The sequence below is a fragment of the Argentina silus genome (genome assembly GCF_951799395.1).
Source record: "Argentina silus genome assembly, chromosome: 12".
Lineage (NCBI taxonomy): Eukaryota > Metazoa > Chordata > Actinopteri > Argentiniformes > Argentinidae > Argentina > Argentina silus.
This window is the reverse complement of record NC_139666.1, coordinates 2,152,256-2,177,805: the sequence shown is the minus strand read 5'-3', so window position 1 is coordinate 2,177,805 and position 25,550 is coordinate 2,152,256. Positions and strand designations below refer to the sequence as shown.

Sequence of the window (25,550 nt, the reverse complement as noted above, 5' to 3'; positions counted from 1 at the left end):
TCTCCGTGCTTTTGTTAACAACTCTGCCATGGCAGCATCTTCAGCAGCTTCCATACAGTGGGGAGGTTGTGTGTTCTGATGTGTGTGGCGTGACCGTTCAGACTGACCCTGGGCCTGTCTGTCTGTCTCCCTCCAGGGTACAGCAGGACCGGACCCCACCACGGTCTACCTGGACATGAGAGCATTGAGACATGACAGGTAGGAGCCTCCACGGCACTGACCCTACCTCAGAGACCCGCTCTCTCTCTCTCTCTCTCTCTCTCTCTCTCTCTCTCTCCTCTCTCTCTCTCTCTCTCTCTCTCTCTCTCTCTCTCCCTCTCTCTCCCCCTCTCTCTCTCTCTCTCTCTCTCCCTCTCTCTCTCTCTCTCTCTCTCTCTCTCTCTCTCTCTCTCTCTCTCTCCCTCTCTCTCTCTCTCTCTCTCTCTCTCCGGCGAAGGAGATCTGTTCGCAATGTGACTCACCTGGAAGAATGAAGGTTGCATTAGAGTAGACTGATAAGACCCTAACCAATGTGTCTGCTTGCTACAGGGTGCGTCTGGTGGAGAGAGGCTCACCACACAGCCTCCCGCTGATGGAATCTGGAAAGGTTAGGAACCTTATCCCTCAGATACCTCACTGGACAACAACGCTTAGTTTCCTTGTCCGTCTTTCACCAGTTAGCTGACAGGAATGTTTTCTCTGAGCCAACTTGTTACTGTGATGAACGCTTGGCAACATTGCTGTCACTGTTTGTCCCCTCCCAGATCCTCCCTGGAGTGAAGGTCATCATCGCCAACACAGAGACCAAAGGGCCCTTGGGAGATTCCCATCTGGGCGAGGTGAGTCGTTGTCGTCATCATCATCATCATCATCATCATCATCATCATCATCAGGCCATGTCCCAATAGGGGTTACTATAGAGCAATGTCCTTTAACTCCTGGTCCTGTAGAGCCAATGGGAAGTAATCCATCCTTCTTCTGGCATTATGACTGCCAATGGCACATGGTCCTAGCATAGATGTTTGCCTATGATGACTGATGTATCGGTGATTCACTTACTTTAGACAAATGTACTTGTAAGTCGCTTGGGATAAAAGCGTCTGCTAAATGTCAAAAATGTAACATGAATATGAACCTGTCCCTGCCTCTCTGATGACACATTATTATGATATATATATATATATATATATATATATATATATATATATATATATATATATACAGTATACAGTACCAGTCAAAAGTTTGGACACACCTTGCCAAGAGTGTGCAAAGCTGTCATCAAAGCAAAAGGTGGCTACTTTGAAGAATCTGAAATATAAAACATATTCTGGTTTGTTTAACACTTTTTTGTTTCCTACATAATTCCATAATTCCAAAACCATAATGACTGTCCACCTGTCCCTGCCTCTCTGATGACACATGACTCTATTATGATATATTATATATATATATATATATATACATATATATGACTGTCCTGTCCTGTCCTGTCCTGTCCTGCCCTGCCTGTCAGATCTGGGTGAGCAGTCCTCACAACGCCTCCGGCTACTACACCGTCTACGGGGAGGAGGCGTTGCACGCCGACCACTTCAGCACCAAGCTCAGCTTCGGGGACACGCAGACGGTGTGGGCGCGCACCGGCTACCTGGGCTTCCTCCGGCGCACGGAGCTCACTGACGCCAGCGGAGGTGAGGGGGGGGTACTGTGTCTGTTAGGGATGGTGGTGTTACCTACCCCCAGAGTTGGAGAGTCTGTACTGAAATGTACACGGACGTCATTCAGTGGGGGATCATGTGTTCCATCCATACTACTGACGGTGGAATACATGTACTCATCTCAATCCATGTTAAAAGATTACTTAAATGTTGAAAAAGTATGTTGCCAATACCTTCCTGTGTGTGTTTGTGTGTGTCTGTGTCTGTGTGTCTGTGTGCGTGCGTGCGTCTGTGTCTGTGTACGTGCGTGCGTGCATGCGTCTGTGTGTCTGTGTCTGTGTGCGTGCGTCTGTGTATGTGCGTGCCTGCGTGCGTGTGTGCGTGCGTGTGTGTCTGTGTCTGTGCGTGCGTGTGTGTGTGTGTGTGTTTCAGAGCGCCATGATGCGCTCTACGTGGTGGGTTCCCTGGATGAGACTCTGGAGTTGCGAGGTATGCGGTATCACCCCATCGACATCGAGACCTCGGTCATCCGCTCCCACAAGAGCATCGCTGAATGGTGAGTGAAACCGCCAGACGTTCAGTGAGTGAAACCGCCAGGCAGTCAGTGCGATCTTAGATGTCATTGTTTTAGTATTATTATTATTATTACACACAGAGAGGAGAAGGTCTGATGGTATCTACACAGGTAGGGGGTAGGGGTGGGTGGGGGTAGGTGGGGTAGATGGTATCTACACAGGTAGGGGTGGGTGGGGGTAGGTGGGGTAGATGGTATCTACACAGGTAGGGGGTAGGGGTGGGTGGGGGTAGGTGGGGTAGATGGTATCTACACAGGTAGGGGGTAGGGGTGGGTGGGGGTAGGTGGGGTAGATGGTATCTACACAGGTAGGGGGTAGGGGTGGGTGGGGGTAGGTGGGGTAGATGGTATCTACACAGATAGCTTTGGAGTGTTAATCACAGACTGTACAGCAGCTGAGCAGTTCTGGAACAAACCACTCAACCCCCCCTGTCTGACTCTCCCTCCCCCCTCCCTCCCTCTCCCCTGACTCTCCCTCCCCCCTGTCTGACTCTCCCTCCCTCCCTCTCCCCTGACCCCCCCCCCCCCCCCCGTGTGACTCCCTCCTCCCTCCTCCCTCCCTCTCCCCTGACCCCCCCTCCCCCTCTCTCCTCCAGCGCTGTGTTCACGTGGACCAACCTGCTGGTGGTGGTGGTGGAACTGGAGGGGTCAGAGCAGGAGGCTCTGGACCTGGTGGCCCTGGTCACTAACGTGGTGCTGGAGGAGCACTACCTGATCGTGGGGGTGGTGGTGGTGGTGGACCCCGGCGTCATCCCCATCAACTCCCGGGGGGAGAAACAGAGGATGCACCTGCGGGACGGCTTCCTGGCAGACCAGCTGGACCCCATCTATGTGGCTTATAACATGTGAACAGAGGAGAAGGGGACCCCATCTATGTGGCTTATAACATGTGAACAGAAGAGAAGGGGACCCCATCTATGTGGCTTATAACATGTGAACAGAGGAGAAGGGGACCCCATCTATGTGGCTTATAACATGTGAACAGAGGAGAAGGAGACGAGTGCTGCTCAGTGACACTGTGGAATGGAGAGAATGTGAAGAGAGAGAAATAGAGGGATAAAGAGAATGGACCCTCTTCGGTGTCTCTGTTCCCTATTTGTTTTTCTTCAGAGGATATGAATAGTTCAGGATGGGGGCTATGCAGTCAGTGTGTTTATTTTTGTATCGCAAACTGTCAGAATGACTGTTTGAACACGGGATTGCATCTGCCTCGCGACCAGGCAGGTGGATATATAGTACAATATTTTGTGCGCTTATTATTTGTTTTGTAATCCTGCCATCTGAATGTCACTGTGTTTGTCTCCCACTTGTGCCATAAACATTTCCCCTGTGCCAGTGCCTCGGGTATGGCAGTGCTGTGGAGGAGGGGTGGGGGAGGGGTGGGGGAGAGGTGGAGGAGGAGTGGGGGAGGGGTGGGGGAGGGGTGGGGGAGAGGTGGAGGCGGGGTGGAGGAGGGGTGGGGGGAACTGGTGGGACTGAGGTGACCAAGCCTGGTCCCAGATCTGGATGTGCTTCAGCCAACACCTCCAACCGGAGTCCTCAAACTTCTTATTTCTGTTGTCATGTCAACCATGAATGGCTGCAGGTGACCTGTTTCTGCAGATGGCTCGTTTCAGCTGCGTTCTGACAATGCTCTTATATAGCCATGTACCTGTATGGAGATTCAGGATAATTATGGAGTACTTTTATTAGTACTAGTTTATACATTTGAGTATGGATGTGCATTTCATGTTGTTTGCAACAGCAATTCATTACAATGGCAGTTGTTGAAACTGTCATGAACTGAAAAAAAAAATTCTCTTCTCTTCTAAATTAATATACTTTCATGTATGGAATATGTAATGTCTTTACAATGTTATTCCAACACAGCAATATGATTTAAGACCTGTCCCTCTAAATGACAACAGACCTGCAATGTTCATGGTCATTATTTGAACTTACAGTATAACGTGACATGGAACATAACCATCAATTAGTGTTTGGCAACCTGCCAAATGTTTTAAATTAAGCCTTAAATATTTCCAGATGCCTGTTCTTAGCTCTTGTTTTCCTTGATACAGTGAAGTTAATCAGCTGTTTGGCTGGTATTGAGGGATCAGGTGAGGCAATGATAACCCCTTTCCTGTGTTTGCGCCGAAAGTCCGTTTGGCAAGATGAGTATACTTGATCTGAATATCAGCCATTTTAACACAAGCATCTTAGTTATTCCCTGAACAGTTTTTTTTTTTTTTGTGTATTTGGGAGAGGGTTATGGTATTTTTGTTTAAGATATCAGATATGAATTAAAAAACTTGATACAGGACATTGGTTTTTGGATACCCTGAAAAGAATTCTCAAATGAATGAGTGGTTGCAGAGGTCTTGTATTGCATGTATGAAGCAAGTAAAGTGCGTTTTGCTGACCCCTTCACCATATCTGATACATAAAGACCACTTCTGTTGATGGTTGCGCTCTTGTATTTGTGCACACCACCTGGAAAACAGGCAGCAAGCCTGCTGTAATTATGTACAGTTTTTGTGTAAGTTATTATTGGATCTGGTGCACACTCCAGCGGTGGTTTCAGCAGGAACTTATGAAAAAGACTGAAGCTGGTAAAGTTAAAATCCCCCAGAATAACCTGTTAAGCTGAAGACTACGGGACGAAACAAATGGGTAACGGAAAAGCAGCTGTGGGACATTTTGTATAGTAAAACACTGGGGACCAGCTACTTCAAAGATCTAACGAAGCACACACTTCATAACAAGAGATGATGACTGTTCTGTTCTGGTGAGAGTTTAAATCTTTCATCCTCAAGATATTTTCAGAGCATATTCTGTTTGTTGACGTGGAAAGATGAATGTGTCTGATATGGTTCATTGTCATTATTTTCATAACATGGTTTCTTAATAAATACAATGCTTTTATTTGATGATTGCGTAATGTCTTTGTTTTTGTCTTTAATTTGTCCTGAGTAATACACCAATATTCTTAAGGTTAGGTTTGACTTGAGCCATACAGATGTTTTTTGGTATTTTTTTTAATTTATGGCATTTAGCTTTCAAATACATTTGTTTAAGTAAGTGAATCATCTATCCATCAGTCATCATAAGATAAAGTAATCAATGCTCAGACCAGGGGCCATAGGCAGTCACAATGCTAGAAGAAGATTATTATTTATTTTTTTTAACAGGAGAAAAACTTGTACAGGGGGGTAGTAGGGGTGAAGGGGGGTAGTGGGGGAAGGTGAAGAGGTCTTTAGGAGGGAATCATTGTGTAGATGTCACACTTTTCAGCGCACATGATGGCACTTGACCTGCTTATTGTCCTGAACACGCCTCTATTTTCTGCTACTCCGCCCACCTGAGCGCAGGTGAGACGGTGCTACAGCGATGTGGTGTGGTGTTTTCACCCGTTACCGCCAATATGCCGGCGTTTGGAGCCGGCTGAAAATAGAGCCCTAAATATTTGCATATTCCTTATTGTCAAAGAAGGCACATTCAAGAAAATATAGAGGTTCATGAAGGATGCGTACGTCAAACACAAGCAAGTTTTCAATTAGAAATCAGGCCCATGTTAAACATGTGTGCATGTGAACGACCTTCACTGCCCCACCCATTACTAACACTTATATCCATATTTGGTCAATCAATTAATAGCCTCATTAAGCCTTTATGATGTGCTGGAAATGCTTTAGGTCAAAATCCAGTATAACAGGGTTGCTCAAAAACACTTTATCTGAGAGAGTTTGAGAGACACTGCACTGCGCAGACAGCTGTTTTTGACTCTGTCCTGTAGATCTGTAATCAATGGTAAACCTTGGTTGAACGTGTCTTCTTTTATTTAAAGTATTAACAATACTAACAATAGGAATAATAAAGTAAGAGGAATATATAGCGAATTTATGTAGCGCCTCTCACAAACCCTAACACTTTGCCTCTAGAGTGTGCGTTCGCATGGTCAGAAGTGAGGAACAATTGTCCAGTTATTTTGTGATAGAGGTTTAATCAGCAAAAACTGTTTTTTTCTGGTGTATGTTTGGCTAAATTTGTCTCTGAAGTAGTTCCCTTTGAAGCACTATATAGGCAACGTGTCAGAAAAGAATGACAAAGAACAGAGAATAGTACATTTTTACTTAAGGGTTTAATAAAGTAAGAATTTTTAATTATGTATTACATTCATCACAAAAGAGTACATATTAAACATATCCAAAATCAACAAGGAATACATATTATTGTGAGCAATTAGTAAGGAGAATATATTGCCCTTTTCATTTCTTGATTCTTCAACATAATCACAAAACTATTGGAATGCATATAATATCAAACTTGCATCAGTGGTGTATATAATGTGAAAATAAGTAAAAAAATAATCAACAAATGCTTTTCTTTTAAAACACAATGACAAACATGTCAAATCTTCTAATTAACATACGCCTCTACTTTACACAGAAGCTCTGAAGCCATGTTCAGCACTTGAGCTTCATCGACAGACTTGAACTCCCCATTGGGAATGCGGGGTGATGGGTGGTAGTTGGGATATTGAGTCTTCTTAGCGTCCACTCCCATCAGTTTCAGTCTCCCCACCATGCTGGGTACAGTACTCAACTGGGGGCTGAAGTGTGACACTTGCTCAGCCAGGCTTGAGAGAGAGCTGTTGGTAGAATGTTGTCCTCGTCTTTTGTACTCTGCTGCCATGAGGGCCTTTTCCACTGCTTGGTGTACCTTGAACAGACACCACTCGGTGCTATTGCCTCCAGTGTCATTGTGAGCTGCAGTCAGATCACACTGGGCTTGTCTCAACCAGCGCTGAGCCTCTGCTGTGTTCGGCTGTGGTACGTTTCCATGATGTGTCCAGAAATTATATCTCCCTCTATATGAGTTGTGGGATCTGTAAAACCTCTCTCGGCCACGCCGGTGGCGATTGGCTTCTTGGTTCCACTGTTGGTAGAAGCCACTGAAATTTGTGTTCCATTGTGGCCGTGAGTTTTGCCCAGTCTTGCCCTTCTCAAGCTCCTCAATTCTATTCTGTAAGTACTTGAATGCCTCAGTGGCTAGCTCTATGCAGTCTGGGTTTTTGTCAGGGTGCCATCTCAAGTAGAGGCGTCTGAGGGCCTTACACCTCTCCTCCTCAGGTAGAGCCCAGATTTCTGTCAAACATTTGTCAATTTCCTTTTTGATTTCTTCCAAGGACTTTGGTAAGACCCTTGTGGGAGATGTGTGTGCCGCAGATTCTGCTAGTTCCAGTTCCATGCATGTTGTTTGTTTGGAAGAGAAAGGTTTTTTTTCCCGTTTGAACTGATAAAGATCAAGGCCACTGACTTCAATGACTTCATCTTTCCCGATTTGTATTTTGTATTTGCATGAATATTGTCCTGTTTGGCCTGATGGTACACACAGCTGTTCCACTATGACTGCAAAACAAAGGTCATCCTTTGATGGCTCTTTATAGCCAACACACTCCCCTTCTTCAAAGTTGTTGAGAAAGTTCATATCAAGGGAGTCTTGCCATTCTTCAGGGATGAGACTTCCTGGGGGTGGAGGGCCATGTTGGGAGTCGTCTGTACTGGCACTGTCATGAATTCCATTTTCCTCCAGTGTTTTCTTGACCTCCTGCAGATCATCACACGAGAGAAGTCGTCCAAGAACTAATAGTAGATTTGAACCAAGTTTGTTACCTAGAAGGGCATTGATCTCTTTCGTCAGTCTCATGTTGACGTCAGTCATCACTTTAAAGGCCATGTCATCATTGTGTCTTAAATAGAAGGTACAACCTTGCTGCCCCTTTTTGATGTACACCTGAGCTGCAGCAATGGTATCACTCAGTTGCTCTTGACCAAGCAAAAGCACTGTTTCAAGGCTCTTGCAGCAGGTGATCTTAATACTGCCAAATGTTTCCTGACACATGTTAGTAGCATCGTCTTGTGACATCTTGCCTTCAAACTGCTCCCTGATAAGACAGACAAGACCGTACGTAAAGGCAGCTGAGGAGAGATGTTCCTCAAACCATCCACTAAACTCACAGCCATTCCCATATTCACAAGGCTGCATGTTCGATTCCACCACATGTTCTATGATCTTCTGAGAGAGCATTTTGGGCTGTAATTCTGGAGGCAACAACTGTAGCAGTCTTTGATGCTCATACATGTCAGTCCCTAGATGGCAGTTGTTGAGTTTCACAAGTTGCAATTTGTTTTCCAGGGATTCCCCTAATCCTCTGACCTGGAAGACTGTGTCATCAAAATACAGTGTGTTCGACATGTATAATCTGCCATCAGTCGACGGCAGATACAAGGCCTTGGGAAACTCTGGGGTCATTTTTTCCGCTTGCAAGTCATTGATCAGGTGAAATAGCTGTTCAACTGCACGCTTGACAGTTGCCTGCTGATTTGGGTTCAGTGTGTGTTTGTCTGTGGCATCTTCATGAATGTCTTTTAGTACATTGCAGTACTGTTTTGCTGTAGGCCTCTCTTTAACACCAACCTTCGTAAAGAACTCTTTATGTATGGCATCCTTCGACTGGATTTCATACAAATAGGGCCTAAACTCCAGATTATTAGATAGTACCAGAACTGTTTGTTTAGCCTTTACAAGTTGCCGGTCTTTTTCAACGAGCACCACAGGGAGGTCAGTCAATGGACCGGCATCAAAGTCCATTGTTTGAAGATGGGCATAAGAATGCCGCAATACTTCAGCTCGAGTTGAAATCAAGTTCAAATCGTCAACAGTTTGGCAATTTGGGGACTGACAGATATTCTTCAAGTTCTCAGTTATGCATTCAGGTGGTGGTTGTTCAACCGCTCCTGCGTCTTTCATCTTTTGTATGTTTCCCGAAGTGCAGTTTGGCAAGTGCAAGATTGGCATAGAGGTCCAAATCAGATGTTGGTGGAGAGGTTCTCTTTCAATTAAAGAACCTTTGATTGCAACAGCACTCCTCCCTGCCGCAAATGTTTGATGATAGTTGCGCAACTTCTGTTGAATTTCCACTGGAAATAAAAACTTGATATGAGCAATCCTTGTCAGAATGTGTGGGGCCTGATTTTTGGTGGGTTTATTCAAAACAGTTTCAAACAGCGTTGAAGACTTCAGTTTCAGCTCTTCCAGGGCTACCACAGTGCCTTTAGCATCCAATTCTATTTGCTGAGCAAACTCAATGATCTCCTCATCGGACACAGCATGCTTCATTCCAAGCTCCCTGAGCAATTCCTTAGCAAAGCTTTTTTGGAAACCGAATATATTCCAAAAGCTCTCAGGCACAAATCTATCTTGGGGCAGCATGATCTTGTACAACTTTACACTCTTGTCAAAGAAGTATGAGGCCATCTGCAGATCACCGTGAATGTTGCAAATTAATTTGACATTACTCATTGTTGAGATTATATTACTATGGTGTGTCTGATACGTGTCATAACGCTGTAGTGACAACAGCAGCTGGACAGAGAGAAGCCTTTGACTCTCAGTGAGATTGTGTATGACTGGGAGAATGAATTGTACATAGTAATCCAAATCACTTAGGATTCTAATGTCTACATTTTCTGACAGTCTCTTATTCTCTGGATTGCATTTGAGGAAAGTGCTGTTGACTTCTACAGTGTACAAATCTGGAAATCTTCCCATGAGCTCTGTGTTGAGAATGAATACATTCCTGTGTCCATCAATCCGCTGCCGGATTCCCTGTATTGTTTCAAATATAGGTAACGACTTGAGCTTTCTCTGATACTCTTGTTTATTTTTAGATGAGGTTATTCCAGACTGTAGGAAGCATTGAAGTTCATTCAATTCATCGTTGGAAAGAAGCTGAAACTCTGAATGGCTCAGCTGGCTGACTTGGTCTAACACAGCACTGCTGTCACTTGTGTTTAATAGTCTGGGGTGTAAATGATGATGCATCAGAGGGTCGATATTTTGGAAGAATGAAAAGTGAACATTCAAAAGACCGAGCTTGAGAAGAATTGGTGACAACTTCTCAGTTGAAAACTGAATCACACTTGACATTTTACCCATTATTTGGAGAAGAGGTTTCTTGTTTTGCCTTTGGCAGACAACAGGCAAAATGGGACAGTCAGAAAAAAGCTCAGCAATGACACTCAGATCTCCATCCACCAAAAATGTTTTCCCAAAGAATTCCCAAAGTTCTTTCAGCCATGTGAGTATTGTCTCATCTGGAACATGTAACCTGCTGTGTGGATCAATTTCACAATTTTGGAGGAGGAGCCCAAGTGTGGGTTTCAAATACTGTACTGCAGCAGGAATTGTCAACTCTCTAATAAAATTACCATCTCGTAGAACATCACACATATAGTTGGTGGTGTAATCCGCAAACTCCTCCTCATTTCCATGGAACAATTGTTGAAATTCTGAAAGAAATTTGGGAGAGTTATGGTTGAACTTCCTGAGAATCTGATCTTGAGTGAGGAGGAGTGGAAGACCACTGACTGAACTGGAATTATCCTTCGTCACATCTTTTAAGCAGTAGTCCAGGAGCTTGGAGCATCTGCTTTTGTCTCTGATCAAGGTTTGGCCAATAGGAAGCGGTAACCCCATTTCAGTTTGGGTTGCATCATGCAATGGTTTCCTCCTCAGGTAGTCCCGAACTGTCACAGGGTTGACTGTTCTCACACCAACTCCAGCCGTTTTAAAACTTTTCCATATTTCTTCCATTTTTCTGGACGAAGGAACCAACTTCATTCCGAGATCCTCTAAAATGGGAATAACTGTTGGACTGTCTTGGGTAATCAAATGAGGTGCATCATTTGGTTCACGCTTGCTCACACTGGACCAGTCAACAGTGTACTCCTGAAACGACCGAGTTGCGACTTGGCGGCTTGAGCTCTGAATTACTGGAATAACACTGAGCTCCTTTTCACTGACTGATCTGTACACTTCATGGATCATTTCATGCCAGTCTGGGCCAACGTCCTTTGAAACACACGGGAAGAAACAAAAGTAGGAGTTCTCAAGACCGGATTCAACACAATGAATGGAAAGCACTTTTACTTTCTTTAAGTTACAGTGGATGTCATTGAGAAGGTCCGCATACAACGGTGCGATGATGTTCAGTTTTAGGGACTCATTCCAGTCAGTCTTCAGACTTTTACCATCCTCTTTCCAGAGGTCTCTCCTTGAAGAATCTACCTCAAAATTTCCATTTACATGGATTGGAAGTCCAGTTTTAACTGGCAACGGCAGGGAGCAGAAAGCCCTTCCAGTGAGGTCTTCCATTCCAGTCTTAGACCCCACACAAGCTGCCAGTGCTGCCTGGGGAACTTTGTCAGAATGCTTCCTTTCTACATCAGTGTTCCTTTTGAAGGAGCCAAACTGCTCTGCAATGATCCACTTGCTTGGTCTTTTATTGGATGATGAGATCTCAACATTGTAAATGGTTTTCAATGGTGTTATTGGACTGTCAGACAGCAGGGAGTTTTGAACATAGTTTTGGAAAGAGGCATTGTCCAGAATGCTCTGCTCAGGGAGTCGTTTCTCAATGGAGAAGGTCATTATGGGCATTTTTGTGTCTGAGTTGATTTCATGGAACTGTATTTTTCGGATGTTCCTCAGGAAGAGAATCAATCCCTCAGGATCTTCAGACAGGGCTGTGGAAAGCTCTGTCATGTCATTGTCAGTGACACACTGCTTTGATATTTCTGAGCTGTTTGCCATGGTACCCATCCTGATAGGCAACCTGAACATAGTGCCCTCTTTAAGGTTGAATGTTTCCGGAAGAAATGTTTGGTAAACATCAATGAATGACTTCTTGAACTGCTCCTCTAGTGAATACTTGCAGCCAGGTGATTTTCTTGGTCCATTTTCGACGTATTTCAAATTGGGATCAGATATGCAGAGCCATTTATCACCAGTTAAGATTGCAGGGCAATCTGTCAGATGATAAACTGAGTTGAATCCTAGTCCATATTTTCCGGTTTTCCCTGGAATGTTGTGTTTTCCACCTTCTCCTAACTGTTGAATGCCTGTCAGGTCTGCATCCGAAAAAACCTTGTTGTTGTACACACACAGTGCGGGGCCTTGCAATGGATTCCATCTCTTTCCAAATGTTTTTTCTGTTCTGTGCTGTCTTTTGTCCCAGACAAAGTGAATTTCTGTTGCTTCTGCATCATCTGCATTTTGTATCAGCTCTTTCAGGATATCCTTCTTTGATGGATAAGCGGCAATGATGTTTTTAATGCGAACCGTCAATTTTTCACGTTGTCCAAACTCTTTGGCAAAAGGTGAAAATGTTTCAACCAAATGATTTTGTAGTGTGTGATGTCTTGTTGTTTTCACTCCGAAATGACGTGCCATGACACGTGGTATGTATTTATGACATAAATGAACGTCTGACACTTCCATCCAGGGTGTGTCATTGAAATGAAGTCGGCTTGCTGGTTGTAAAACACCACTTTCATCAGGTATGAGGCAGTCATCTTCTTTCCCAGATTTGGCCTCAAATAATCCCCTTTGAATTATTGTGAGACAAATGTTGAGGTCAAAATTGGAAAGTGGTCTGGATCCATAGGCATTACTCAATTTCTGAAGTACAGCAAAAAACTGCTCTGATGTGAATTGCTCATTGATGCCTACACATTCCCAAACTTCATTAAAACCATGGAAGGCATATGGAAGTACATGAAGATATGGTTTAACATCAAACTCCTTATTTTTTGCCACTGACTCCAAATCCACAAACTTGCCTTCAACTAGAAGAAAGGGGAATGAGTGTGCCCTCTCAGAAATGAATTTACGAGAGGATTCCTCCTGATAATGCAGCAAATCATTCAAAAAGCTGTAGCATTCGGTGGCTACATTGGAGAGCTCTTGTTTGTTACAGGTCTCAGAGTGCTTATATGCTTCCTGCAGCTGTTGAAGCACTGTCTTAAGTTGTGGGCTTTCCTGGACTCCCAACATGCGTAGGACTGGATCATCACAATGTATTTTCAGATTTGAATGGTCAACCACAGACTGTGTCATGCTCACTAGATGGCGACAGTTATCACTGTAAATATCAATGGGCCTCTGAAGCATGACCTTTTCATTCCTCTTTTTACATGTAATCACTGGAAGGCATGCTGGAATGAATGCTGTGTTCCTCAATGTTTCCCAGTAGGGAGAGTCTTTATCTTTTAAGGAGTCCCTCATCAACTCCAGGATGCACTGGATATGCTTGTATGCTTTCCCCTTGTTTTTTAGCCAAAGATGGCCAATTGTCTCCACTCTCTCTGTGATGTCCTGCAATGGGAGATGATCATTCAGCATTCCTAGTTCTGACAGGCGTTGAATCCTTCTGGGAGAACAAAAGCCATTTGTGGTCTCTTCAAGAAAGCGCCCCTCCTTTTGTTCAAATAAACAGGCCACTTTGCCTGATGGATTCACAAGTCTTTTGATGAACTGGAGCTGCTGTCCTCCTGTCTGTGTAGGAATGCATCTATGTGTCCTCAGTAGATTGTCAATATCATTGTCATTCAGATCAATAGCATGCAGGACAAGAGCATTCCTACTCTTGGGGTCCATGGTGTTTAGATTGTTGAATACAACTTCTCTGTAAAAGTCGATCCAGTTTAATGTTCTCTTCTGTAGAGCCTCATCAAAGCCAGCCTTATGGAAGCTGTCTCTCACCCACAGTGGAAGAGGAACAACATGATACGGTGTGTTCGAATTGCTTTGGCGGCACACCCTCTTTGCGAGCTCTCCAACTGCTTTGTCATTTTCAATACTTGGGTGCAGAAATCTTGCCGTGTCCATTGAGTACCAATTTTCCCCATCACTTAAGAGCTCAAGTTGTTTGCCAGAGATAGGCTGAACAATGGCAGAGTAAAATGCATCCACCAAGGGTTTGAAGGATTTACTCACTTTCTCTGTATTGGGCCAGCACGTGAAGTAATGGTAGTTGTTGAGTTGTCCTTTTTTTGAGAACGTTTTCAACACTAGGAGAGCAGTGACATATGCTGTTGTAACAGCATCCTGAAGGAGAGCTCTGTTCCAGTCACTTTTCAGTCCACTCTGCCAGAGACCTCTTCGATTGGAGGTCACAGCAAATGATCCATTCACATTCACTGGGAGACCCGTGTCTATTGCGAGAGGAAGAAAGCAAAAAGCTTGACCAACCAGTTTGGTTTCTTTAATGACCCATTTCCCTGTTTGTGATTCTTTGTGTAAAGGTACAGCAACACCTCCAATCGGCAAAGAGAAAGCGGTCTGCTTATTTTCTGTCTGAGCCATTAGTAAAGACTGTTGTGTCCCAAAGCAGTTATATAGAAGCCAAAACTGGACATCAGGTCCATCACAATGTTGTTGCGTTACTTCAGTAATATTGATTGTATGACAATCTATGACCTCTTTGCATTTTGGATCAAGTTTCATCAACGTTTTCAAAGCATCACTTTGCATTGCATGAAAAAAGCTGTCTTTGGGAATCTTGATTGTGTTGGCAACTTTTCTGGAGGCTGTGAAGAGTGTCACTACGTGGTGGTCTTCTGGAGGAGTGGAAGCATCATCTGTGAGATTTTGAAGAGACACGGTGTCAATGTTCTTCAGAAAGAGTAGATGGGTTTGTGAATTCTTGGTAAAGTCCTGTTGAAAAGTGATTATGTCATCTTTGCCATAAACCTTTCTGCTGATTTCTGACTTGAGAGCTTCTTCTTGTGTGCGGAAAGGTAGTTTAATGAGTGTGCCAGGGTAGAATTTCTGAGTGCTCCCTCTTGAAAGATTACAATCAAAAATGCGCTCATAAGGTCTGAATTGTCCAGGAAACCTGTTGAAAAGCTGCTGCCGTGATAGGTCAAGTTTGATTCCAGGATTTCCTTTGCTTTGAATGTGCTTTTCTAGGTGGGTTACATTTGGATCAAGTATGAGAAGGCCTTCGCCACTGAGGATTGAGGGAATATCAGTCACATGATACACTGAATTAAACCCAAGTCCAAACTTCCCGATCTTCTCCACCCTGTTTTCCTTTGAAGCAGACCCAACTTTGACGATGTTTATCCAGTCATCTTGTGTGAAAAGCTCGTTGTTGAATGCCCATAGACAAGGGCCTTGACAGAGAGTCATTCCAGGGTCTATGAGGCTATCAGGGGGGTCTGTGTGCCTCCGGAAATCCACCACAAACTTACAAGTGTTTGCTCCAGCATCCTCTGCGTTCTGAATTAGCTCTTTGAAAATGTCGTTTTCTTCATCGTATTCCTTTAGAATGTTTTTAATCCTCAGTGTTATCGGCTCTGACTGCCCACACTGTTCTATTCCAATAAACTCTGGACAGAGGATCCTGGTGCTGAGGAGTGGAATCTTCAGCCACTCTGCAGTTACACGTGGGATCTCCTCATGGATGACATGGAACTCCTCCTGGTCATTCTTGAGATCTTCTAAACCATCCCTGCCAATGTCACAGAACACAGTCTTGGATAATGGCTGCAGGGTAAACCTTTGACTCCCTGCCATGACTGGCACTGGGATGTCATCCCTGAAAGTCTTCTTCTCTTTCCACATCCAGTTAAGAATAGCGAGTGACACTTTAAGCTCAGAGGGGTTTCCAAGTGGTTCCTGCCTTTCTTCAATGGTTTGTTGGATATCATGAAGGATGTCCTTTATTTCTTCTTCTGAAAGTGAGGTCTTCACTCCAAACTCTGTTAGTAACTTCTTGTATGGTAAAAATTCCTCTGGTACTCTCCCAATGTAAGAGTTTAGATCTAAATCTGGTGGATAGGCCAAGACCACATCAGAAGGAGAAACAAAATGATTGTGAATCCATATCCAAGGTATGCACTGCTTCTTCATAATTTCTTTGAACTCAGAAAAATGATCTTGCATGAATTTGTAAGTGCTATGCAACTGTCTTTTGAATTGCCCATTTTCATCTGGATCACTCATTCCCTGTGCCATTGATTTCAACACTAACAAATTCTTAATTACCTTTTCTGCAGGAGGTCGGCGTAGGAGACCAAGTGTTTTGCTTACTTTCTCACTGAGCTCTCCAGTAAGGGGCATAACATGCCCTACAATGTCTAAGTAACGGTTATGTCTTATGTCCTGTGGCTTGTTGAGACATTTCCTCATGGCACTAGAATTCAAAGACGGAATCCATTGTAGCTGTGAAAGGTGTTGCAGCTTCTGTTTTGAGAATTTTGAAAGCAAGTCGTTGTTGTTCAGTAATTTTACTAGTGCTTCTGCTTTTTTTAAAGCCTTCTTTTTTGAGTGAACATGTAATTTCTGAACATCAGTGGCGACATGCAACACATTGTCTGAGGTGATGTCAATTTCCTTTGTCTGCATTCCAAGACACGTTAAGCTCTGAAACATCTGTGGTGTCTGTGTGTACACAGGCGGAGGGAAGAAATCTGTCTCAAAAAGGGTTTTGAAGGTTTCACTTCTTGGATCGAATAAGCTTGAGGTCTTTTTCCGCTCTCCACTTTCCATTTCAAAGAAGCTCAGATCCTTACATCTTCTGAACAAGGTCTCATTCTGTGAGAAGAGGATGCTGCCATGCTGTAGTATCCAGGCCATTATTCTCTCCATCTCTTCTTTCCTGAAAGACCTCCTCTCAACACCGTCAATCAAGTGAATGGCTGCCTTAGCTGTATCCAAGAGATCAATCTTGAGCAATAGTAGGAGCCTGCGATCGGCCTCATCGGAGCACTGCACAACTGAATTGGGCATGGGCAGCTCTGCCGGGATAGCTGGTACTACGCTTACAACTACAGCCTGCTTTGATCGAGCAGCAACATATTCTCCACCCATTAATCGGAAGAGAGGCAAGTCTGAGAGCAGGTCTCGCTCATGAGCCGTGAGAGAATCCAGAGTAGAGAGGTAGTTTTTAAGTTCTTCTTTTTCAGGGTGAGAAGCAGACTTTATTCCATCGATGACCTGATGGGCCTGTACGTTCATGAACACCTGTAGAATGCTTTTTGGGGATGGTGGTAGTACATACAAGTCCAAATCTTTGTGCTTAAGACATTCATCTCTGTTTACAACTGTACCCCCAACTTTCCTCACCACTCTCTCCACTTTGTCTGGCAAGGTGGCTTGCATGCTTTTCCGAAAGACCAGGGTTGACTTTTGCTGTAGTCTTGCAAGTAATATAGAAGACTGACCATTTTGTAGGGGCTCAATTGGTATCAAAGGCATACCATTGAAATAACTTAACTCTCCCCAGTGAGTGTTGAGAAATTTCCAGAATTCTGGAAGCCACCTTAAGGGCGGATGCTGTTCACTCCCCATCTTCCAGGTAACAGGACCATCAGTCCCTTCCCAATCTCTTGGAAGATTCTTCTTGGCAAATGCAACCACAATTTTTGCATCCACGTTGAATACTTTGAATGTATCTAAAATAATGGAGATAATATGAAAATAACAACCATGTTAAAAATGCATGTGCCAATACACATGGTATCCAAGACATTTCATACATGTACATTTATTACAATTAAATTCTTACTTGTTGCAGCAAGTTTCTTCAAATGGCGAACACAGGCAGTGCTGAGATCGTCTGGTATGAACTGGTTTTTGGAACCTGGCAGCAGATCTCTGAATCAAAAGAAAAATGAACTAGTAATATCTTAATACGAAAAAGCGTGGGTCATCTACATGAAAGGTCCTGTACTGTGCTAAGATAAGTTAAACTTACCTTGGAAATGCATCGTTGTCAATCAAAGCAATGTCTTCGTTTTTGTTCGTGAATGACTTGAAAGTCCCATCACTGAGTGGCAGCAGGTGAATACCACTAAGATCATGGTAGTTCTCATCGCTCAAGATGTACTCCAAGAGACAGAGTTTGTCCTCTTTGGAAAGATTGGACACAGCACCTCGGCGGAGGACATTTCTTACGAAGGCTGGAGTCACCCATTTCAGTGTGTCAGGCTCTTCAAAAGCCTGCTGGATAGCTTCTGATACATGATCTGGAAGGGTGATAAGCTTTTCTCCACCAGCAATTAAAGCCTTTTTCACAGCAGCCATCGCTTCCAAACTCTCAGTATCGTTGGATGGGCACACTGCCTCTGACGGAGATACAAACATTCTCCCATCCTCAGCTAGAGAAAAGACTGCGATATTCTGTTCAAACAGACGTTGTAGAACATCCAAAGCAATCCCATGCCATTTTTCTTTGTGTTTCGTCTGAGTGACATCTGGCCAGAGACGATACACCGTGGAGACAGGGAGTGCAGAGCTTTTGGACAAGTTGATGGAATCCTGAAGGATCTTGAGATACGAGTGAGGGAGGACCTCTTTAACCAGCAACTCATTCCACTTGGCAGCTTCATCGTGCTTCTGGTCTTCCTCTTGCCACTTGATGTGTCTTCTGTTGTCTGTGAGGCCAAAGCATGCATTCACGTGAACAGGGAGTCCAGTCTTATTGGATTCATTGTTTGGAAGGGGCAGAAAGCAGCTCAGTCTGCCATCAGTCGAGACGTTCTCCTGACCACATGGGAATGCTAAGTCAACTTGAGGGCGAAAACATAGCTTCTTTGCTAGCAAATCTAGCTCTGGTACATTTCCCTCTTTCATGCAGCAGGTTGTCACAAGCCACCTGGTCTTCGTTTCCACATGGTCTTTGGATATAGAGGATATGACTTTAAAGCAGGTTGACCCCTCAGTGGTTGACTCCTCTCTAGACTCCAAGTCTAGATCAGGTGATGGGCTTGATGACGTCACTTGAAGCCTGACATTGACTGAGCCATCTATGTTGATGTGCATCAAGGACACTGCTGACACATTTCTTAGGAACAAAGTGCTTATGTCTGCATCGGCGATAAAGCTATCAAAAAGCTGACCCACTTTGTCAGAGTCATACAAGTTATCTGAAATCTCTGAGGCCTTATTGCGCAAGGGAAATCTAAAGAGAGTCCCATCAAAGTGCTGATCTTTCCTGATGACTTCCTCCCATCTCTGATCACTGACTAGGTCAACGATGTCTTGAAATGGTTGAAATTGATCTTGTAAATCAGTTAGAGTTTCCTTGTCTTCCTCATCATCTAGAGACCACAGAATGCCTCCAAGTCGCTCTCCAAATAGCTTCTCTTGGGGGTCCATAAAACCAAGGTACTTGGAACTGAATATGCATGGTACATCTAGAAATGCAAGTTGACAGAGCAAAAGTATACGTATGAACAGCTGGTTATGGAGGGCAATTAAAACTGTACAGTAGTTGCATCATTCATAGTGATAATAATACGTGGGCTGTAACCTGTTATGTGGTAGACAGAGTTGAATCCAATCCCAAATCTCCCAACTTTGTTTGGATCATCGCGCTTCACACTTCTGCCTGAAAGCTGAATGCCTTTCCAGTCCTTTTCAGTGAACACAGCATTGTTGAACGCATAAAGGGCAGGACCTGGTCAGAAACAGGAGAATTTCAATTAGTCACTGTAACAATGCAATTAAATCAATTCCACATTACAATTTATTCATGGACCAACAAGATAATATATTGAGATCATGTGAGCACTTGTATTCCAGAATGATTGTAACAATTATTATCTGTACCTGAATTTGTAGGAAGACCTACTGTAGCTAAGTAGAAAGCCTCGCCTTGCATTGAAAGCCTTGTGTTGCTACCTAACAGGCTAGGGTTGGGTTGGCTAACTGGCTAGTCATTATCACTTATTATTGGCAAGCTAGCTACATACTAGCTGCATGTGTTTGACAATGGTTTGACTCTATGGTAGCTAATAAAATGTATATTTCTCCAACCTCCAATGTAAGGAATAAAAATCAATTGTCGTTTCATCTGTAGTTTAGTGGGTTTATTTGGTAATTTGAATGCTTCACTGTATGCTTTTTGATATTTTATTGAGATGATCAAACCTACCAATTTGCACCAATGCCAATGTCTACAAATGGCGTATAAACCTTTATACATGCCTATAAGGGTGATTTGTAATAATGCACGTTGGATTATTACGGCAGAACATGTTAACTCTGACAGCCGTAGTTGCTTCACAAATGCAAGGCGGACGCACCTTGGTACGTTCCCAGATCATCACTCCACAGGCTCCGCCTCCCGTAGCTGCGGTCATCGTGGATGAAGACCACCCCTGAGGCTCCAGCATCGTCTGCATTCTGGATCAGCTCCTGTTCAAACCAGGGCACAAACAGTGACATCATTTAGCGCCGTTTACTCAAAGGGATGGTGTGACATTCTGGAATTCAATACCATTTTTCGATGGTTGAGAGTCGAGAGACGAACTCATAGATAGCATGTCTGTATGTCTGTGAGTGCAGTTTGAAGCTAGTTGCTAAGCCAATGCTAAACGCGTCGGCGCACAGACTGGAAGTCTCCAGGAGCAGCTAGCCTTCTCTCTATGCCAAAGCTAGGTGGTTAGCACATTTACTTAGGACATTTTAATATTTCAATTATAGTGGTTTTAGAAGCAGTTAGTAATGCCAAGTTGATAGAATCTCATGATTCATATGTTTCTTATGATTATCAGTTAAAATTAACACATTTATAAAATATTGAGGTATAGCTTTGGAAGACAATAAATGACCAATCACCCAGCTTTGGCATAGTTAGGAGGTCCTTTCCCTGCTTTTGAGAGAAGCTGACTAGCTCTTTCCTGTAGACTTCCAGTCTTTGCGCTAATGCGTTTAGTATTAGCTCAGCAGCTAACATCTGACTCTGGGTGAGTAGAAAAGGGCCTTGATTGCCAAAATAACATTTTAATTAAAGGGCCAATCTGGAATTCAAACAACAACAAAGCAGTCTCTCCGCCACCACCATGTGCCATTTAGTACTACCTACCTTCATTCATTCATTGTGAATTACCAGAGAGTACCTCTTGCTATCACACATGTCGTTGTTTTGTAAATACAGTAGCAGGTAAATACCATCTTCAACCAGAATGTAAAATAAAGTGGTACCCAATTATTAAATTACAGTGTAATAACATGTTGCTGTTATTGACGCCGGTATGAGAGCAACAATGTATTATGACCATAAAGATAATGGTTAGTTAATAATAGACTGTGGACACCTCGTGTAGCTCTTTTGGAGGAGGATTAGTTAAGCTCACCTTCAGGATTAGTTAAGCTCACCTTCAGGATTAGTTAAACTCACCTTCAGGATTAGTTAAGCTCACCTTCAGTATCTGTCCTCCGTCAGGGTACCTCCTCAGGATGTCCTTCAGGTAGTCTAGAAAGGGCGGTGCTGTGGCACCAAATGCACTGCTACACCAAAACATCAACAACATGTTATCTAGCATCCATAGTCATGAAGTAGTACTATACTAGACACATACGTGGCACGCACTCATCAGTCAGAATATGTATAGTAATTAAGCTACTTGTACTAAATTATTTAGGGCAATTAACATATTGGCATACACAGATGGCAATTACAACACATACCTGGCATGCACTCACCACTGACAATATGGTGCTCATAGCGTTCAGTCAAAGAACTGCACAGCATTCAAAATCTATTTTCTGCAATTCTACACATTTAACTACACATTTGACATGACAATAAATAACTGTCGGGCCTGTTTACAATTATAATCCATTAAATAAAATTGGGCAAAATTGGGCCTATTAAAAAGCGCGTTTCATGCAATATATTTTACATGACTATTTGTTTCGTTTGTGCATTTGGCTACCTGACTGTCTCCACGAGCTACCTGACTGTCTCTACCTGACTGTCTCTACCTGACTGTCCCTACCTGACTGTCTCTACCTGACTGTCTCTACCTGACTGTCTCTACCTGACTGTCTCTACCTGACTGTCTCCACGAGCTACCTGACTGTCTCTACCTGACTGTCTCTACCTGACTGTCTCCACGAGCTACCTGACTGTCTCTACCTGACTGTCTCTACCTGACTGTCTCTACCTGACTGTCTCCACGAGCTGGGGTGCCTTATTTATTGTACTGAGCGACTTGTGCTTTTTGAGTTTGGTTTGGCTTTTGAAAAATTTCTCGATTTTTCGATTTTAAACAATGAATGCATTATGCCCTTACAACCTCCCCCAGTGTGCTGCATTTCTCAGTAGATGCACGCACGCACGCACGCACACACACACACACACACACACACACACACACACACACACACACACACACACACACACACACACAAACACACACACAGCGCTGCAATATTGACATAATAATGCTGATATTTGGCTGCCAAACTTAAAATCACAAGTGTTCATTATCTCACTTTCCCCATCATCCCAGAAACGGAGACAGTGTGAAAAACAGCGCAGGTTAGAAGAAAATATATATTTTTTTAAAAACGTTTTTTCAGCTATATTAGCAACTGGTAACATTAGCACATAACATTGTTACAGTACACATCTGGAATGTCAAATCAAAACACTAGATCGCTCAACATCTAAAATAGCATATAATGGACTGACCAACATATTCACAAACACTTTTCTGTCACCCTCAATTTGGAGTCACACCTCATAGTTGTGTGATTAGCTCTGATTTTGAATTAATCATTATGTTGCCCAGTAAATTCACTCCCAAACACTGGTACCAGGCTCTGTTCTCGAGCCTGGGATTGAGGTGAGGTAGACATCTATAGAAAAATAGGAAATTACTATCAAACATGTTATTAATAATATTGTTTTCACAATTTCAACAATAAAAAAAAAACCTCAACAATTAACAGTTAATATGAGCTTATCATGACGGTTGTCATGATGGTCTGACAGACAGAAAGGTAGGACACTAGTAGCCCCCCGCCATGCCCTGTCCTCTCTGAGCCCCAGCCACGCCCTGAGGAGCTAGCTTTCCCTAAGCATTTCATTGCACCATCTACGGCTGTATTCTGTGTATATGATAAATAAACATTGATTTGATTTGATTTGACACTTGTATTTTCTGGGGTTTTTCCATCTAGTCTCCAGCTAATGCCTGGAATCTGTCACATCCAAAATAATAGATCCAGTTTTTGACAAGTATGCTGTATCATCATCATCATCATCATCATCATCGCCATAAGGAGAATATTGTATTCTAGATACATTTAAATGCATATTTACCTCAAGTACATAAAATGATCATATTTAATCTGAAGAAATGTCATCAAGCACAAACGTTACCCATGTAACGGTTTTATATTTCACATTTTTGTACATTTACATTTATGGCACTTAGCAGACGCCTTTATACAAAGTGACTTACAACAAATACATATGTTTAAGTAAGTGAATCATCTATCCATCAGTCATCATAAGATAAAGTAATCAATGCTCGGACCAGGGGCCATTGGCAGTCACAATGCTAGAAGAAGGATTTTTTTTTTTATTAACAGGAGAGAAACTTGTACACGGGGGTAGTGGGGGTGAAGAGGTCTATAGTCTCCTATGATGCTTCGCTGCCATGCACTTCCCTTCTGACTCAGCACTTACTTAATTCCTGTACCTGAAACGAAACTTAAAAGCCGGTCCACCAACTATCAAATCAATTTGAAAAAAAACCTGTTGTGAAATTGTGTTTCGTTTCCTTGTAAACCATTCACTTTTCAGACAGACAAGGCTTGTTTGAGTTCAAGATTGAACCCAACTAGAATTTGATTTGTAAATTTGCTGAATACAAGCTATCAAGTTCATACCCCGAAGAAACACCTTTATTTTCTGGGGGGTTTTTTGGGTTAGGGATAAAACAAACATTCTGGACAGACAGCCAAATCTACTGACCAATCACACGGTTGAATGAATGTGGAAATTGCCTTCCAAAATAAAACTGCCTTCAAAATAAAAGCCCCCCTCCACCTCTGTTTGAAATATAAACATTTGAATAACACTTTAACAAAATTAGTTTTTCAGTGATATTGATGCAGTAACCAAAATATATGAATTGAAAAATAAACTACACATTTATCACAAGAGCCACAATTCATCAAAATGTGGCATCTTGGCGCCCCACTAATAACGGAACAGGCACGTGTAACCCCCCAGAGGCGCGTGCCCAGTCAACACCGTTGGAAAAGCAGCTAGGCGCGCCGCCGCGACGGTGAAGGAGCGCGCAAAACAGATTGAACACAGCGGTGAAAAGGCGCTGGCACATTGAAAAAAGCTTATGGTCTCATTTTGCCTAACCCTGCATGTCAATTCAAAAGAAAATAATCAAACCATTTAGAAATTCTGACCCTGATGTCAAACTTATTTGACCTCTTATTTGCGGTATTATGACCCACATTCTATCATGAAATCATCCACAGCCACAACAGTTGTATGAGCATCTGGTTTTAGCGCCATATAAACATTTGGAAAACATTTAACTATTAACGATTATTTGCACAACTTTGAAACCATCTCCACAACTTTGAAACCATATTCTGCACAGCTTTCAACATCCTACTCACCGAGTTTTCTTCTGTGTCCTCGACATCCTTCCACATTTCTAGGATCCTATGAATGAGAATCAATAAATTATATGGAGATGACAAATACAACTGTCCTGTTCAGCAGGCACGCTTTATCTCTCCAAGAAAAGCTAAGAAAAGTATATTATTGTTTTAGAAAACATTTCCAAGGCACTCCTCAAATCCGCAAGCATGTGTGGTCACCACAATATCAAGCCTTGGCAGGTCCGACAGTTGACTCTTGGGCCTTTGTAGCATTCTCCCTCTTTTCATTGTTTTTTTTATTTTTATTTAACGCACCTGGTTTAATTTTCGTTAACTTCTAATACTTCTGAATATGAATAGGTTGGCCTTAACGAACGATACATGAACCATCAGGCTTGAACATCTGAGGCGTTCCTAATTTCAGCCCAAGATATGCTGTATCATCATCATCATCATTGTCATAAGGAGAATATTGTATTCTAGATACATTTAAATGTATATTTACCTCAAGTACATAAGATGATCATATTTAATCTGAAGAAATGTCATCAAGCACGAACTTGTCGTCAAAGACACAAACGTTTCCGTGTAAAGGTTTTATAACCTCCTATGATGCTTCCCTGCCGTGCACTTCCCTTCTGACTCATCACTTACTGAACTCCTGCTCCTGAAACGAAACCTAAAAGCTGGTCCATCATGACTGACTATCAAATCAAACTGTTGTGAAATTGTGTTTCCTTTCCTGGTAAACCATGAACTTCTTTCAGACAGACAGGGCTTGTTTGAGTTCAAGATTGAACCCGACTAGAATTAGGGCGAGGCTAGACAAGACCAGGCGGGGGTAAGGGGTCAGTGCTGTCATAAGGGGTGCAAGATTAGACAAAAGAAGAAAAAAAATCCACTACCACTACCACTTTTTGTAGGGTGTCCCAATAGTGTAGGAGAAATACCAAAAGTGTTTGTTGAAGTCGACTTCGTCTGAGGAACCAGTAACGGATCCTTTAGTGCACGTGTGACATCGTAGCCCCCCCCCCCCCCATATCTAAACACCATGTCAAAAGTTCCCTTTGCACTCGTGCACA

The 25,550-nt window shown here is 43.0% G+C and overlaps 2 protein-coding genes across 3 annotated transcripts in view; one reads left to right on the top strand and one right to left on the bottom strand.

Annotated features, from left to right (window-relative positions):
- Positions 1 to 3,565, top strand: part of dip2a (disco-interacting protein 2 homolog A) — a 62,226-nt gene extending 58,661 nt beyond the window's left edge. The window contains 6 exon segments of the mRNA XM_083681958.1: positions 137 to 198; positions 529 to 586; positions 744 to 818; positions 1,496 to 1,670; positions 2,070 to 2,193; positions 2,808 to 3,565. Coding sequence (XP_083538084.1) covers positions 137 to 198; positions 529 to 586; positions 744 to 818; positions 1,496 to 1,670; positions 2,070 to 2,193; positions 2,808 to 3,060 — 747 coding nt within the window. The 3' untranslated portion in view covers positions 3,061 to 3,565.
- Positions 3,566 to 6,312: 2,747 nt separating this feature from the next.
- sacs2 (sacsin molecular chaperone 2) lies at positions 6,313 to 25,076 on the bottom strand. 2 transcript variants are annotated; one of them, XM_083681257.1, is made up of 8 exons: positions 24,974 to 25,076; positions 24,484 to 24,529; positions 21,249 to 21,336; positions 20,130 to 20,241; positions 19,355 to 19,501; positions 17,798 to 19,238; positions 17,609 to 17,697; positions 6,313 to 17,495 (listed from the first exon to the last, which is right to left on the bottom strand). In XM_083681257.1, exons 2-8 carry the CDS (start codon positions 24,507 to 24,509, stop codon positions 6,610 to 6,612), a joined length of 12,789 nt encoding a protein of 4,262 aa, XP_083537383.1. In that variant the 5' UTR covers positions 24,510 to 24,529; positions 24,974 to 25,076; the 3' UTR covers positions 6,313 to 6,609. The 2 variants fall into 2 exon arrangements, with proteins under 2 accessions (XP_083537383.1, XP_083537382.1); XM_083681256.1 differs by lacking the exons at positions 24,484 to 24,529; positions 24,974 to 25,076 and having other exon boundaries at positions 21,249 to 22,125.
- Positions 25,077 to 25,550: the final 474 nt, after the last annotated feature.